Source organism: Ambystoma mexicanum, chromosome 2q (genome assembly GCF_040938575.1).
Source record: "Ambystoma mexicanum isolate Mex_15411 chromosome 2q, UKY_AmexF1_1, whole genome shotgun sequence".
Taxonomy (NCBI): domain Eukaryota; kingdom Metazoa; phylum Chordata; class Amphibia; order Caudata; family Ambystomatidae; genus Ambystoma; species Ambystoma mexicanum.
Window position 1 is genome coordinate 1143998343 of NC_090924.1, and position 16883 is coordinate 1144015225.

Here is a 16883-nt window from a genome sequence, read left to right on the forward strand (position 1 = left end):
GCCAATAAATCAATAACGGGGGGATTCCCAATTTGAGCCACAAAATGTTTTGAATCGGAGTCAAAAGCTGCAGACATGTCGATCAAAGCTATGTAAACTGGACATGCATTTTGATGATTTGCACCAAATAATATGTGCGACATTACAGTTCCATTCAAAGTAGTGCTTATAGCTTTCCTAAAGCCGGTTTGAGATTTAGAATATATGTTATGCTTTTCAACATAGTGTTCTAAGTCATGGAGAATTAATATAGCAAAGATTTTTGCTTTGGTATTTAGTAAGGATATAGGCCGATAATTCTCCGGTAGAGTTGGATCACCCTTTTTTATGAATAGGTATGATATTAGAGATTGCCCAAAACTGTGGTACTTGACCAGTATGAATTATTGAATCAAATTTGTATTTCAAAATATTTGCCCAAAATGTGGGATCATATTTATAGAGATAAGGCGATAGCCCATCAGTGACAGCAGATTTAGAAAGTGTCAACTTGCTGATTGCCCATATAATATCAAGAGACCAATGGAGCCTTTCCAATTGCTTATAACATACTGGAAAAAATATTTGATTTCCAAGTTTGTCAGGGAGTGTGAATTTGGCTAAAATATATTCACACCAGGTCTTTGCGGGGATGAGATTTAAAGATGGAACTTTCTTAGTACCACTGACACCTTTAATGGTCTGCTATATGTACCCCGTATCATGTTTGCAAATAGCTTTAATTAGTGTGCAATTTACATTATTGTGGTTCAATATGCGCACGTTCCTCAACTTATTTTTTATATTTCATCAATATACTTTTACGTAACATATGATAGTTAGGAGTGTGAAGTATATCCAATTTCAAAGTCCTCAACTCCTTGTTTTTTGCCTTTTTAACATTTTATATTTTGGGTCAAAGTGATGAGAGTGAATTGTAGGAGTTGTAGCATATTTTACTTGGAAATATAGTAGAGCCTCCTTGGTAGCTGTTGAGCAAATGACTTCTTTTTCTACAGAAGACATATTAGAATCTATTCTGTTCTTTGTCATGATGTTAAATACATAAGATGTGAATTGCTTACCATCGAAGAGATATATTGGAACGATGAACCTCAGGAACAGCTAGTGCAGTGGCAACATCTAAGGATGAATGATCTAATTGCAAATAGATTGATAAGGGTGCATGTTCACTGTGTATTATTGGGTGTATGTTCCGATACTAGCAGAGATGATGGAATGAGATAGACATATGTAATCGATCTTAGAGGTTTTAGCCCCACAGCTCCAAGTAAATTGAGGTCCTTCCTTTCTCATCCCATTTGTCCCAATCATGGAAGTAGTGCTTCCACATCGTCCCTCTCTTTACTACAACAGAGACATTAGCAACTTGGGAATCAAGTCTATCCTTGTGATATTCGGAGTTAAGGTCCCCTCCAATTACAATATCACAGTCAACCTTTTGGAGAAAGATGTTTTCAAGGCGATTGTCTATTTCCTCAAACATAGACTCTATGGAAATGATCGCTGTTTTCCAATATAGATTCATTAGTGCAATATATTAATTTTTTTTGTAAAACTCAGAATTACACACAAGATATTACTTGATTCCCAAAAGAGTTGCGTAGGACATGAAATGTTGTTTATTGCAATGAGATGTTGTTTATTGCAATCGCTAGTCCACTAGATGCACGGCCACCATCTACTCTAGTGGCAGAGAAGCAATAAGTATTATAACCTGCCACTGTAATGGAATCCATTTTCGTTGTCTCTTGTATCATCATAATACATGGCAGCAAGGTAGGAGTTAAAGAGTGAAACCATTGTTGAAAGTCACAAGAGCTCCAGGAAGTGATTGTAAACTTCCTTCTTATGAGTGTGTAGGGAGCAGATGGAACAGTCTTAGAATTCACAATCATTTTCAGCATCGGTTCCAGCCATACAATGTCCTTGGTATTCCCAGCTAGTTTTACCAATTGAGCAAGCGTTTGGAGTTGTTCATTGGGAATAGAATTAGAATCACAAGTTTTACCTAAAATGGAATCTGCTTCTTGGTGAGAATACGATAATTCAAGGGCACTCTCTTCATTACCAAAGGTAGATAAGGAGAGGCCTTGTTCGTTTAGTTCCACTTGGTATGACCAAATAAATTTCAAAATGTTTTACGATGGAAGATAACATATCATACGATAGTTGTTGGTTTTTGCCAGGGAAATCCTTGTAAGGTCCTGGCTTGTGAGATTCATAATTGCGGAATACATGTTAGCACTGCAAGAAATAATGCTCTGTTAATGCGGGCCTTACCAAGCAATTTTAAAAAGCGTTTTCTACTAGTAACATTCAATCAAAGTTGGATTCAGTTTTTAAAAGACAATAAAAGTTGGTAAAGACTTTTCTTATGCTAACACATATTCTATCCCACAGAATGACTTCAGTAAAGGTCAGTATTGCACTTATTTTCAGTTACCAATTCAGTTATTGAGTTGTAAAACAATTACAATCTCCTAAAGTGAGGCAGGTAAATGTTTATCCCAGCAATAAAAGTGTCAACAAACAAGTACTCCCAAAGCCAGTAGGTTCAGAGGAGTGCCTTTTGTGAGCTAAAACAGCCAAAGTCAATGGACAAAGTCAATAGTTCTGATGCACTTCTTCGTACATACAGTCTTGAGAAAGATAGTAAGTTCAGAAGAAATCACAGTAACTCAAGTGAGCTACTTTGTAGAGAGCACAAGCTGTTAGGCCAGTACAGGTGAGTTTAGATCAACTCCAAAATATACGCTGCAAGATAGGAAGCACACTTATGGCTAAAAGGTGAACACCCCAAGCCCCACAGTACCTGCAATTTGAAGAATAATGTTCCAGCTGGATACCTTCTTGCTACAGCTTGGCAGACCCTTGTACCTGGACCTTGGTTGTGGTGACTAAAGGGTGGACGTCTGGCGGGCTCCTGCACCAGTACTCGGGAGAGGGACTCCTCAGCAATGGATTTCCTTTGCTTCAGCGGCACTTCAGTATTTTGGCATCTTTTCCTCAGCGTCACATGAAAAACGAAAACGCTGGTTGGAAGAAGCTTGCTGCCTCGGTCTTGGCCTCTGGTGAGGTGACTCTGGATCAAGATGTCCTGCTTCTGTAGGGTCCTCTGGATGCCCACCAAGGTTTGGACGGATTCAGACTTTGCAAGACTATTCACTCGTCAATGGTCACAGGACCCCTGGCATTGGGCTTCTGCAGCTCTGGTGAGGCACAGCAAGTCAGGGGATGTGCCAAATGGAAGCTTGTCTTGCGGCTGGTTGGTCCCACTAGGTCAAGGGAGGAAGTCGTCCGTTACGGGTCTTCCCAATAAAAATGTGGTCAGCACAGCTGCAGAATTTCACCGGGCACTTAGCGGTCCGGGAGGGTGATGCTGGTGTTTCATCACATCTTCTTCGAATGTTCCTCTCCAGTGGTCGACTCTGCTTCTAGTCCCAAAAATCTTGTTTTTTATGTGATTTCCCGTTCATTCACAGACTATTCTGTCAATCACTCAGCAGAGTAGCTGTGCTCTCAGGACTGCCAGACAGCCAATCAGGACTGGTTTCACTCAGGCACACCTAGAGACACAGACAGGGAAGTTTTGGGACCCTCCCTCACTTCCTGCCTTTCCAGACACACTGGAGCGAGCCTGAAGCCAGCCAAAGGCAAAACACACAAAGGACTTAAACCTGCTTCAACTAACAGAGTAAAAGCCCAGAAGAAACTAACAAACAGAAAATGGCGTAAAAAGAACACAGGGGCAATTTTGGGAAAAAGGACACCCATGGGTGCTGTACTGCAGCGGAGGGTTCAGTCAGCAGCACACTGGTAGAAAAAATTAAACCACTGCCACCAGCCATTTAAAGTATGTTAGTGTAACAGAAAAAGTCACATGAGAAGTGGGATAGGGAATTACTAATTAACCCCCACCACTCCACATAGGGTCTTCTCAGTGGCACTGCACCTAAGGTGCTGTGCGTCACTATACATACAGATGCCTATGGAGTTTGCGAGACTCCATAAAACAGTAAAACACACAACTCCTAGTCAGGAAAAACACAGGGGGGAGTGAGAAAAAGGTCCCACTCACTCAGGAGTAAAAATCACACGCTCTAAGTGCAGCAAGAGACCTGGGTGTCTCGAAGGTTGAAGAGAATAAGCACAGAAATGAACATTCTCCGTAACATTCTCCTGGCTTTGCATTCTCTGACAGTCTTTGGCCTTGCTGCACTGTATTCATGCATAAAGTTCACTCCGTGGTGGTTTTATTTCTTCCCACCTTTCGGTCATGCTCTTTCCCAAACTTCCACACTTGCTCGCTTATTTCGTACGTTGCTTTCAATTGGGCGATTTCACATTGATCTTTCATCAGAGCATAGCTTTGCTCATGTAGCGTTGCCCATAAAGTTCTCAATCAGTTCAATATTAGTGACACTTTACTTCTTACTTAATTGTCATTCAACCCATGGCTTCGGGTCACTTTCAATTTGCACATGTTATTTAGTTCATTCGGCATTCGTCTCGCTCTCACGCAGCACCTAGGAGCGCCCCGGCTTCGAGTGATGTTCCCCTTCACTCACCAGTCCTCGGTGGTCCTTTCGGGCAGCTGCGTTGTTCCACGTCTGCTCCACCTACTAGCTTGCCTTAGACCGCGAGCTACGCTCACACTTTTGAAGTTTTTCTGCTACCGCCGGCAGCTCTGCTTCCCTTCCACAGACGCTGACAGCTACTTCATTTATTTTCCTTTTCTCGCAGCTCTGGCTGTGTATCTCGGACCACGGAGGTTCCTGCCCCAGTGGAATTCTTATGGCCCACCTGCTCATGGGCTCCAAAGTCCTTCAGGATCATCTGACAGCATCCTGGCTTCCCGCAGGACCCACCACGGCTGCCTCCTAATGAACAGGAGCCCCTGCTAATCTCTCCGTCGGTTTCTCTCGCATTTTATACACCTGCAACCACTTGACAGGTGGCAGACGTGAGTTCCCAATTAGGATTGCCTGACTGCCAATTAAAAGGGTCAGGTCTGACCTTTACAGTGCTTTGCAGGCATCTTCATCGCCTCAGTACTAGAGTGGTGAGATGAGTTACTGGTGTTCACTACTCCTAGTCACCTCTTCTGCGCCACAGTACTGTAATAGGTTCAATGAGAAAAATTGAGGGGAGCTGTCTTACAGTAACCGATAAAGGGAGTGGGGGTTTTGGTTGGTTCTCATAAGGGAAAGGGGATACTATGTCTCCCCTTTCCCTTATACTATGTCTCACCTGTGGGCATCTCTCTGCCACTCCAGACCCCAAGGATGTTAACTTGTCCATATAACTCACTCAATTGTTTATGGTTATGTTTTATTATTGTGTTTTGAATGGCAAACTCATGAAATAAACTACTACCACCACAAGTGTAACTAGCAACGGTCAATGCAAGTTACACCTGATTCACAAACCAAAGCCCCCATTTGAAAAATAAGGTGGCTTTCCTGTGGCATAAGCAACACGCATTTAACACATTCAGCCCCCTATAGAGGAACCCTGAGCTGTGGTGCAACTGCAATTTCAGACAGAGGTACAGTGATGTAGTCATACCAATGACAGTCGTGCACTATAATAAAAAAAATCCTGTTGCATCCGGACAGAAAGTACAGTCTAAACTCATTTTGCCCGCTCCATGTTTTACCACAGCTTCTCAATATCGGCTGGCAGAGACTCAAGCCAAATTTGGTTCTCATGCAAGCAAAGAACAAGTTACTCTCTTACCTGGTAACGTTCTTTCGATCGGATGGTCCGACAACGCATTCCATATCTATGACAGGTAATCACCACAGCTGTGCTGCTTCGGAAAATTTTCGGCGTCTGCGTCCTGCATCGATGACGTGGATACGCTGTCCTCGAGGGCCTTCGTCGAGCCGACGTCACCAGATGTTATAAGTAGGACGCACGACGCCCATAGGCTCAGTTGTAGTTTTTTTCCCCAGAACGTGTAGCACCAATCGCCTACCAGTATGACCACAGAAAGCCTTGCGGAAACGTAAGCTGCAATCTCATAAGAAATTCTGTAGCGGGGGATGGTAGGGAAGGAGCGATATGGAACACGTCGTCGGACCATCCTATTGAAAGAATGTTACCAGGTAAGAGTAACTTGTTCTTCGAGGGGATTCGGTCTTCCGACGTACTCCATATCTATGACAGACTCCCAAAGCAGTACCAACGTATGGAGGAGGGAAAAGAATTTGGACATTCTAAATTTCTATATTCTAATCAAATTGCAGAGTAAAGGACCGCCTTCCCAAAGGCCAGAACCTGCCCATGGATAGAATCTAGGGAGTAGTGTCGTACAAAAGTATGGACCGAAGCCCAAGTAGCTGCTTCACAGATGTTTCGAATAGGAACGCCCCTCTGCAGTGCAGTAGAGGCAGCCATACCCCTAAGTAAAATGGGCCCGTAAGCCAACCGGAGGGTCCTTACCCGCCAAGCAGTAACATTCAGAAATTGCCAAGATAATCCATCTAGACAAAGTCTGCTTAGTAACAGCTTGTCACAAACGCCTTCCAGCGTAACCTATAAAGAGCTGATCGACCACTCTGACCCCGGACATGCGTGAAATGTAGAAACTTAAGCTCTCCTAGGATTCAACCTATGGAGCCTCTCGTCTTCCTTAACAGGATGCGGAGGAGGATAAAATGTCGGAAGAATGACCTTCTGACTTAAATGAAATTCCGAGACAACTTTCGGAAGAAAGGAAGGATGAACTCTAAGGACAACCCTGTTCTTATGAAACACAGTGAAGGGTGGCTTAACTGTAAGTGCCTGCAACTCACTCTGCGAGCGGAAGTGACCGCAACTGAAAATACAGTTTTACGGGTTAACAGTCTCAGAGGACAGGAATGTAAAGGCTCAAATGGAGCACTCATTAGGAAGTTTAGAACAAGGTTCAAATACCAACCAGGAACCTGGAAAGGTGATGGCAGAAACACATTAGTGAGCCCTTTGAAAACTGAGAAATTAAAGGATTTTGAAATAAGAACACTCCTGTGACGAGCGCTTAAATATGGACAGCGTCGCCAGGTAACCTTTAATAGAACCCACTTGCAGGCCCTTGTGGGCTAACAAAAGCAAAAAAGACAGAACCACAGGAATGTCACATGAAAAAGGATCCACATTCGTACCCCTGCACCAGTCGCAGAACTTTCTCCAAAGGCAACGTTACAGGGACTTGGTTGCAGGCTGTCTTGCCAAAAGCAACACCTCCATCACGTCTTCGGGGAGGTCCCAATCCTAATACCTCAACCTTTCAGAAGCCAAGCATGAAGGTTTATGTTCATGTTTATGTTTAGCATTTGTATAGCGCACCAGGTACCCTAAGGCTTAAGGGCGCTTAGAAACGACAACACACAAATAGTACAGAAACAAAATCCAAGACACGCTCATAAGCAGTAATCATGCACGGGTCAGGTCCAGCCTACGGAGGAGGTATTTTATAAAAAGAGTGCAGTTTTCAGCCCCTTTTTAAAAATTTCTACAGACGTGGTGCTCCTCAATGTGGCTGCCAGTGAGTTCCACTTAAGGGGTGCTGCTGAGATGAAGGCTGAGTCTCTGGATTTTTTAGTTTAAGCGTGGCATGGCCAGGGTATTTGTTTCATCCGATCGAAAGGATCGGATGTTATTTTTTACTGAGACTAATTCTTTCAGGTAAAGTGGCATGACTCTGTGTATACATTTATGAGTAATAAGGAGAAGCCTAAACACAATCCTGGCCTGCACCGGTAACCAGTGTAGGCTGCGCCGAGCCTCCGACACATGGTCTCTTCTTGATAGGCCTTTCACTACCCTAACTGCGCCATTCTGTATGACCTGTAGCCGATGAACATCCGATAGCGGCAACCCCACAAGTAGACTACAACAATAGTCGATTTTAGAGCTAATTATGGCTCTTGCCAGGGTTTCGGCATTGGATTCGGATATAAAAGGTCTGAGGCAGCGAACCAACTTGAGAAAATATGAAGCCGATGAGACCAGATTATTCACTTGTGCATTCATATTCAAATTTTTGTGGAGGTAGATGCCTAGTGTTTTCACCTTACTCATAACCTCAATATGGAAGCTATCTATGAGGAAAGATTTATAGCTGGATCCTAGCTTATCTAATTTAGCCTCTGAGTCAGTGAGTAATAGCTCCGTTTTGGAACTATTGATGGCTAAACCGTTCAATACCATCCAATCCTGAATTTTTTTGTATTTATTTATTTCACATTTATAAAGCGCTCACACAGCCCGCAGGCATCGAGGCGCTGTTACAGGAATTGTCTTTTTTGTTTTTCTTAGTTGCGTAATTGTGTGGTTTTTTTTTTTCTTAGTTACGTATTTATAACGCGCTTAAACACCCAAAGGTTTCTAAGCGCGGACCCGGGGATCGAACCTGTTGTTGCTCCGTGTCGTCTTGCTTCCAAGACGCGCACGCTGCCACTGAGCTATCCTCCCGGGATATTTCATTAATTCTTGATTCATCTTCTGATTGGGATCCAGATATGGGGATGACACATTGAGTGTCATCCGCAGAATTTGCAAATATGATCCCCTCTTTCTCAAGCATCTGGAAAAAGGGAATCATGAATAGATTATAGAAGCACAGCGACATGCAGGCTCCTTGACGGACCCCATACGTAAGTACAGTCGGTTCTGCTCCTGCAATGACGCTGGCCACTCTATTTTGTCTGTTCTTCAAAAAGGAGATGACCCAATTTGTTGCTTTATTGAGGTTGAGGGATCTGACCTCTGGATGGAGAACCTGACCCCTCCCCCCCATCCCGTGAGATCAGATCATCTCGGTAGGGAAGACGACATGGAGGGCAGATGGACAAGTCGAGAAGGTCCGGGTACCACGTTCTGCGGGCCCATGCCGGAGCAATGAGGATCATCCGGGAACCGAACTTCCGTAGCCTCCGCAGCACTTGCGGGATGACGGGGGCTGGAGGAAATGCGTACAGCAGTGGGAAGGACCACTCCACCATGAACGCGCCTCCTAAGGCTCCTCTTTGAGGATATTCCCGCGAGCAGAACCTTTCGCACTTCCGGTTGACACTGGAGGCGAAGAGATTCACTTGAGGGGTCCCCCAAAGGGCGAAGATCTCCAGGAGAATCTCCTGAGCCAGCTCCCACTCGTGAGAGATTGCGCTTTGCCTGGTCAGACCGTCCGCCGTCTCGTTTTCATCTCCGGCCAGATGAACCATCGAGATCGAAATTTCCTGCTGGATGGCCCAGAACCGGAGCTGCATCGCCTCCCTGAACAGAAGAAGTGACCCTGCCCCACCTTTTTGTTGAGGTAGTGCATGGCCACTGTGTTGTCCGTCACAATCGGGGCATTCTTTCCTGGCACAGTCGGCAGAAAAGCCTTCAGGGCAAGCCTGACGGCACTCAGCACCAACAGATTGATATGGAGTCTGGACTCCAACGGAGACCCAACGACCGCAGACTGTCAACTCGTTGGCATGAGCTCCCCCATCCCGTGAGGGATGCGTCCGTCACGATCGTCACCTCTGGCCAGGGTAGCCAAAATGGAGCCCCCCGCATCAGATTGCCATCGACGGCCCACCACAGAAGGTCCTGGGCGACCGAGGGCGGCACCTGAACGGGGTCTGACATCCTGCCGGAAGCCTGTGACCACTGAATCTTGAGAGCCCATTGCAGAGATCTCATCCGCAACCTGGCCCCTGGCACCAGAAGAATGCAGGATGCCATGAGGCCGAGCAACCACAAGAACTCGAATGCCAGGAGACTCTGAGCATGCTGAAACTTGTGCACCATCTGCTGAATGTGATGAGCCCTCCCCTGGGGAGGAAAACACTGCCCCATGGACATGTCGAGCACTGCTCCGATATACTGGAGCCGCTGAGTTGGCGTCAAGTGGGACTTCTTTAAGTTGAGGGAGAAGCCCAGCTTGTGAAGGGAGTGGCAGGTGACGGACAGATGATTCAGGACTTGCTTGGGAGAGAGCGCCCTGATCAACCAATCCTCCAGGTAGGGGTAGAAGTGAATCCCCCCTTTCCTGAGATACGCTGGCACCACCACCATTAGCTTGGTGAAGACCCTCGGGCGGAGTTCAATTTGAATGGCAGGATCCGAAACAAAGTATGAGTCTCCAACCGCGAACCTCAGGTACTTCTTGTGCTTTGGTTTGGATCGGCACATGAAAGTAAGCGTCCTTGAGGTCGAGAGACATCAACCAGTCCTGAAGTTGAAGGGCCTGGAGGACTTGAGAAAGAGTAACCATCTTGAACTTGTCCTTCCTGAGGAGCTTGTTCAAACCGCGCAAGTCCATGATGAGTCTCAATCCCCCCCACCCCCCAACTGTCTTTCTTCGAAATAAAAAAATAAGGGGAATATCATCTCGTGTTCCTCTCCGCTAAAGGCACCAGTTCTATGGCGCCTTTCTCCAGCAGGATTGTATTTCCTGCGCAAGGAGCGGATCCGGACTCTTCAAAGAGAGATTCCCTGGTGGATTGTCGTGAGGCCTCTGCCGGAAAGGAAGACAGTGGCCGTGGGCTATGATCTCCAGAACCCACACATCTGAAGTAATGGCACGCCACTCTACAAGATGCTACGCCAGCCTTCCCCCAACCGGCGAACCATGGAACATGGCTTCATGACTGAGCTGAAGTGGCTGCGGCAGTGCCTGAGGGCAAAGAGGCAACTGCCCGAGCGGCTTTGGCACCTAGAGTACCCTGTTGTCCACCTTTGGTACTCCTATGGTGTCCCCTTTGACTTGCAGCTCCTCTTGATTTACCAAAAGATGAGTAATATCGAAAGGAACCTCCCCTCCATTGCTGTCCCCTAGGACAAAAAGGTGGAGGTTGGCGAACTGCAGCACTCAACGACTTTGCTGCAGCTTTGGAGGTCTGCAACCTCTCAAGGCTCTTGCCAGCCTTGCTGCCAAAAAGATGTTCACCATCAAAGGGCACGTTGAGGAGCCAGGCTTGCACATCCGGAGCAAACCCTGACTTTCGCAACCACGCAAACCTGCGTATTACGGTGCTCGCCGCCATGGACCGGCTGGCACAATCTGCCATGTTCAGACCCAACTGAACGGACTCACACATGGCATCCTTGCCATCCTGCACAATAGTGTTAGGGAGAATTCTCTCTTTAGGCTGAATTTCCTAACCTAGTGAGTCCCCCAGCAGCTTTGCTGGATTTCTGGAGTTTGTTTTTTTCTCCTGACAAGAGTGAGACTCTTTTTCTCCTACTCTTGGACATGATTTATGGTGTTCCTTTGACCACTGATGTGTTTTATGGGCTATGGGGTCCTTTACTCCATAGGGTCTCATGTGTTTTTGCCATGTGTTACACTGCACCTTCCGTGCAGTAACACAGGGGTGTCATAGTGACACCCCACCATAGACTCCACACCCTGGGACTGACTACTGTCTCCCAGGGCATGTAAAGTCACCATTGGCGTTACTAGTCCCAAATTATGAACAGAAACCAGTACAAACCATCATATTGTGGACGTACTGGTCGGGGCAATTCGATTGCCCCGGGGTCTGTTAGTCGAGGGGGCACGTCTCCGTCCCCCCTGATCGAGTTTTGGCTGGTGGCAGTGGAAACTACTTTTTATATTCGACCGCTAATATATCCCTATGGGATTTTCCCATTTTTCGAGGCTACCAAATTTAATTATTTAATTCTCATAGCCTCGAACATACCGCCGGTTTATTTAATTAATATTAATTCGCCTGTTGGTATTTTTTACCAGGACTCAATTCAAAAATGGCGTTTGTGTTCTCTTCTGTTACTCCAACCCAAGTCGAGCCCTTTGTTCCACTTTTTGGCGGGCTTCTCCACAGAAGCCTCCAAAAGTGGTGCCACTCTGTCTGGGTACCACAGGGGGTGTGGGAGGGGGTTTAGGCACTGTGGACTGAGTTACCTTGGTAACTCAAGTCGCACTCCTGTGATTGGCCCAAGTGGTGAGCGGCCGGCTCACCACTTAGCATGTTTGATTGACAGCTAGGCTGAGTGAATGGGGGTGTGCTGCATAAAAGCAGGGCTTTGGGGACTGGAACTTCAGAAGTCGCCACAGGACCCGAGATTCCGACAAAGGAGAAGCTGAGCCGACCTACCACGACGACACCACCGGTGGAGCCCTGCGGAACCGACTCACCACTTCCCAACGACAGAGAAGATCTCCCGGCTGGAGAGGCTTCTTCCCCTGACTGGTGGGCTCAACCAGTTTACCTTCTTCTCTTCGCCCCTGAGACCGGCTTGTGGTAGAAATGCCCGTGCCAAGAACCCCGGCAACCGGATAGCCACTTACCAATTTACCGCAAATTAAAGGACCGCTCCTTTTACCTCAGAACTCCGTGGCTGGTTTCTTCCCTGGCAGTGCAACGGACTCCTGTCTTCCTCCCCGAGATCCTCTCTTCCCCCGGACGAAGCACCGACTTGCATCCGCTTCCAGGAACAACTGCCCCCGCTGGAGTATTCTCACCACTTTAAGGTACTGTGTCCGCCAGGCCTCCCTTTCTAAAGATTGCTACAAGGTAATAATAACCCCTTAACCTTCTGGACTGGGCTGGCCGCCTTGACCCTCTAAATGGTCCCTTTCTTGTGGTCCAACACTTTTTGAACCTTTGCAAGACTCTTGTGCACTTCAACCGTGTGACCTTGGACACATTTCGTTCTGTTCCTCTTAAAGTGGATCCGGCCTACTGAACTCTAACTTCACGGTTTTACTTGCCTTCCTCTCTTGCTTTGATCTTACAAAAGTGTTGGGATCTGTTTCATATTATTCTCTGCTTTTCTCGCCCTTTTAAAACAAATGATTAGAGTGCCATCTACGTTAAGTGCTCACCACTGTCTGAAAATAAGTGGGGCTTTACTTAAGACTTGTCTAATATTTTGCTAAGGGAGTGTATATCTTTTAGTGACCGTGTTTTTGAATTGCTTACTATTAGTGCCTGTGTGTTTTTCTAGATGTGGTTTTAAATAAATAATTATATCTCTTTTACACCAAGTTATGGTCAGTGTTTACTTGTTCTACTATGTTCTTTTGACCTATTGTGAATACTCTGTATACTGCCTAACTCTTCTTGAGGGAAGTCTGACTGCTCAGCCACAGCTACCAAGTGAATCTTTGTGGTACAGACTGCTACCAAGTGGGTTTACTGCCAAACACCTGTAGTCTTAAATCTTTTGCAGTGGTCCCAGAGGGAACTGCACAGGTTTCTGCCTAACAAATAGCAAGAAAACCATCCCGTTCCTCCCCTCCGGGAATATGTTCAGCGGCTAACGAAATACAGTTCCACAGAGTGTGCGTGAAACGTGACAAGGCACACACAGAGTTGGCTGCCTGCAAAGCCATACCCCCTGAAGAAAACACTTTCTTTGCCCAGCCATCAAAACGTTTGTCGTCCCTATCAGGAGGGATGGTAGGGTACGACGCCTGCTTCGCTGGGCCGTAGAATCCTGCACCACCAAACTCTCCGGAGTGGGGTGCATGGTGAAGTAGCAGCGGTCGCTCTGGCTGGGCGGTATTTTCGCGTCAAAGACTTGCTCACTGCCGGGAGACTCTTCGGAGAAGTACAAGCTGCTGCCACCCTTCTCTGCAAGGCCATATGGAATGGCAGTAGCGGGTCAGCTGGTGGACCTTGGTCGAGGATATCCGTCAGGTCATCCTGCAGAAAATCCACTGGTGGTGCCAACCACCTCAAGTATTACGTGACCCTCGACATAAGGCGCCTGTACGAGGACTCGGCATGGGTGCCAGGCTCAAGCCTACAGAACTCCACATCCGGAGAGGTGTCCAGACCACTGGTGTCGTGCAACGACTGATGCAGGTCTTCAATCTGGCTATGACCAGACAAAATCTCGTCAGGTACTTCCTCAGGAACCGTACCTTCCTCAGACCCTCCATCCACCTCAGAAATATAATCCAGAGGCTGGAATGAGGGCACAGAAAAAGGGACAAAGACATTCTTAGCCTTGGCCAGAGCCGTTCTAGGGGGTTCCACCGTGCCACGGGGTACCTCCGACAAAGCAGCCTCGAAAGGCGTCGATGGAATCGGCGTCGAATGTGGTGCCGACGGCTTCGAGACAGTCCTCTAGGGCGGAGCCCCAAGCGTGTCCTTAGACAGCCTGAGCGCCGAAGGCTTCATCGGAGGCGGAGCCTCGAGAGAGTCCCTCAACGACCTCGGCGCCGAAGGCGTCGATGTCTTCCTCGAAGACCTCACAGGCTCCGACGGTCTCGAGGGCGTTGAGGAACGGGACCTGGAACGGGCATGTCTAGAGTGACCATCCTTGTCCGACCGGGACCTCGAAGGTGCCCGGTGATCACGACGACTACTCAAGTCCAAAGGCGTGCAAGCGGCGTCTCTAGCACAGTCACGGCCTGCGTCTTTCGACGGCGCGCACGGACCGGAGCCCTGCGACTGAAAAATCGCCATCATCTCCTGCTGAAATGAATCCCATTCCGCAGGAGTGGAATGCTTGTTGGGACAAGCTACCCGCCGACCAGCAGAGTCCTCGGACGAAGAAGGCGACCGATGCCGGCGCTTCCGTTAGTGCCTCGAAGAGGCAGAGGAATGGTGGAACCTACTCCTGGACCGAGACCCCCCGGACTTATGACGACGATGCGGAGAGTCGCCCCTCGAATCGTCAGTCCAAAGCCCAGTGGATCTCGATTTCTGGGGCTTGGCCACCTGACCTACAGAAAGCTTCTTCTTACGCTCCCGCAAGGCCTTCGATGTAAGCGACTGGCAGTCTACAGTCATCCGTGTCATGGTCCTCACCGAGGCACCAGAGGCAGGCGTTGTGCGAACCCGTCAACGACATCTTGGACCCGCAGTCCCGACACTTCTTAAAATCCGGCCGCGGGGTGGAAGAAGACAAAGACATCAAGGAAATCTTCACAACAAAAAGGTTCTAAGAACCGAAAGAACAGAACTCAGAAGAACCGAGGCGCGCTTCTTGGAAAAAACGTAACTGAGGCTATGGGCGTCGTACGTCCTACTTATAACATCCGGTGACATCGGCTTGACAGAGGCCCTCGAGGACAGCGTATCAACGACATCGACGCAGGAGACGAACATTTTTCAAAGCAGCACAGCTGTGGTGATTACCTGTCATAGATATGGAATACGTCGGAGGGCCCAATCCCCGCGAATCATTAATTTGCTAACATAGTCAAACCATAGAACTCCCCAACCACCACTTACCTGTTAAAAGATAATGTTGTAGTACTCTATGTGTGGCAAAGCGATTATTGTCATGAAATGTAACGTACAGTCTATCATTTAATGGTTCAGATGAGGGTCTATTAACAAAACCATAGCTCCTCAAGGCCAGAAACAACGGCGAATAAGTCCTAAACTAATGTTACAACACAACCTTTATAAATTTTCTTCACTCCTAAATATTGTTCTACCGCATATCCTTTTAGTCCACAAATGTACATAAACTTTCTCCTTCACACCTCACATACATGTAACATCTAAATATTATAGGATCAAATATGTATACAAACAGGTAAGCAAGACATCTCTGAAGTTTTTTTTAATGCATCTACTTTAAATGCGGAAAAGTTATAATAAGACTACAAGATATCACCTCGGCACACCCACAACACCTGGGAATTCCAAATTGCGCTCGTCTTGGAGCTCCAGCCATCTATGGCGATAGGCGTATAAAATCAGGGTGATTTAATAACTAGACAACCATAGTTGTAAGCAATTTTTGTGAGGAAAATAGATTTACAGATTTTAGAAAACAGTGGAACGACAACAGGAATTCTTAATGTTTTTCTGGTGTCCAATACATTTAAAAAAATGCAACTCGCCTTAGTGGCTTCTTCCTTTTCATTGGTTTCCTTAATAAATACTGTTTCTAATTCAGGGCTTATTCCTTCCAAATTGCAGGATACTCGTGAAACGGTTGATTTTGGCACTGGCATGTTGGATAATTGCACTGCAACAGACCTTGATGTAGAAGCCTATAAAACAAAAATGTGATTAGATAGCTAACAATTGGCCATCTGCTAATTCTATATCAACAATCTCAATCAAGTAAAACCGACTTGTTGAACAGTCAATTAGAAAATATAGGTTTTTCATATACGGCCAGCAATTATGAAAAATAAACTCAAGCATACTGTTAAATTTCCCGAAAGACTTGTCAGAACATCCCTTTGATTTGCAAATAGTTTTTATCTTTTGACAATGACAAAAAGTTTATTTTAATTTCCTATGGCTCTATTACCATGTACATAAAATTACCCATTATTCTAAGGACATATTCATATCTACCCTAGTACGGCAAAATGTGAAGCTAATATCTCACTCACTGTAAATTCAGGCTTCACTAATTCCCATGAGAAAAATTACAAATTGAGATTTTTTTGAGATGAGCAAAATATGAAAAAAGAAGACAAACTGTCTTGCGATAGCAACACAGCCCCATAGATGGCTATCACATCGGTCAAGTTCCCTCTCTAAAAACGCCAATACGCCCAACAAAAGTAAAAACAGCTGCAATAAATAATAGAAATGGACACATAGGAGCTGGCCCCATGCTTTCCCGGCTATAGTTCATTGATATGGTTTGACATGAGATACAACTGTGGCCTGGGATGGCGCACTAATGTTTGTGCAGCCTGACCTGAAGGGTAACTTTAGGGTAAAATGCATCTTAATTTACATGAGAGTTACTAGCAATTACTAGGTGCAAAGAATTATGGATTACAAAAGAAATTCTGTCTTAGATTTAAAATATACTTTTACTCAGACATCGCAAATGGGAATTTATTGTTAAGCCCCTAAAAGAAATAAATACACTCAGCTTCAAATAATGTGCCTCCAAGTTCTTATCTGGAGCGCTGGCGACACATATACTGGGATCTGAGCTGTATTTAC

The 16883-nt window shown here is 46.2% G+C and overlaps 1 protein-coding gene across 2 annotated transcripts in view; it reads right to left on the bottom strand.

Moving 5' to 3' along the window:
* GLCCI1 (glucocorticoid induced 1) overlaps positions 1 to 16883 on the bottom strand; it is a 654614-nt gene that overhangs the window by 256371 nt on the left and 381360 nt on the right. For both annotated transcript variants that reach the window (XM_069648520.1, XM_069648519.1), the window contains exon 5: positions 15812 to 15964. In XM_069648520.1, the coding sequence (XP_069504621.1) occupies positions 15812 to 15964 (153 nt within the window). The remainder of the gene's footprint in view (positions 1 to 15811; positions 15965 to 16883) is intronic.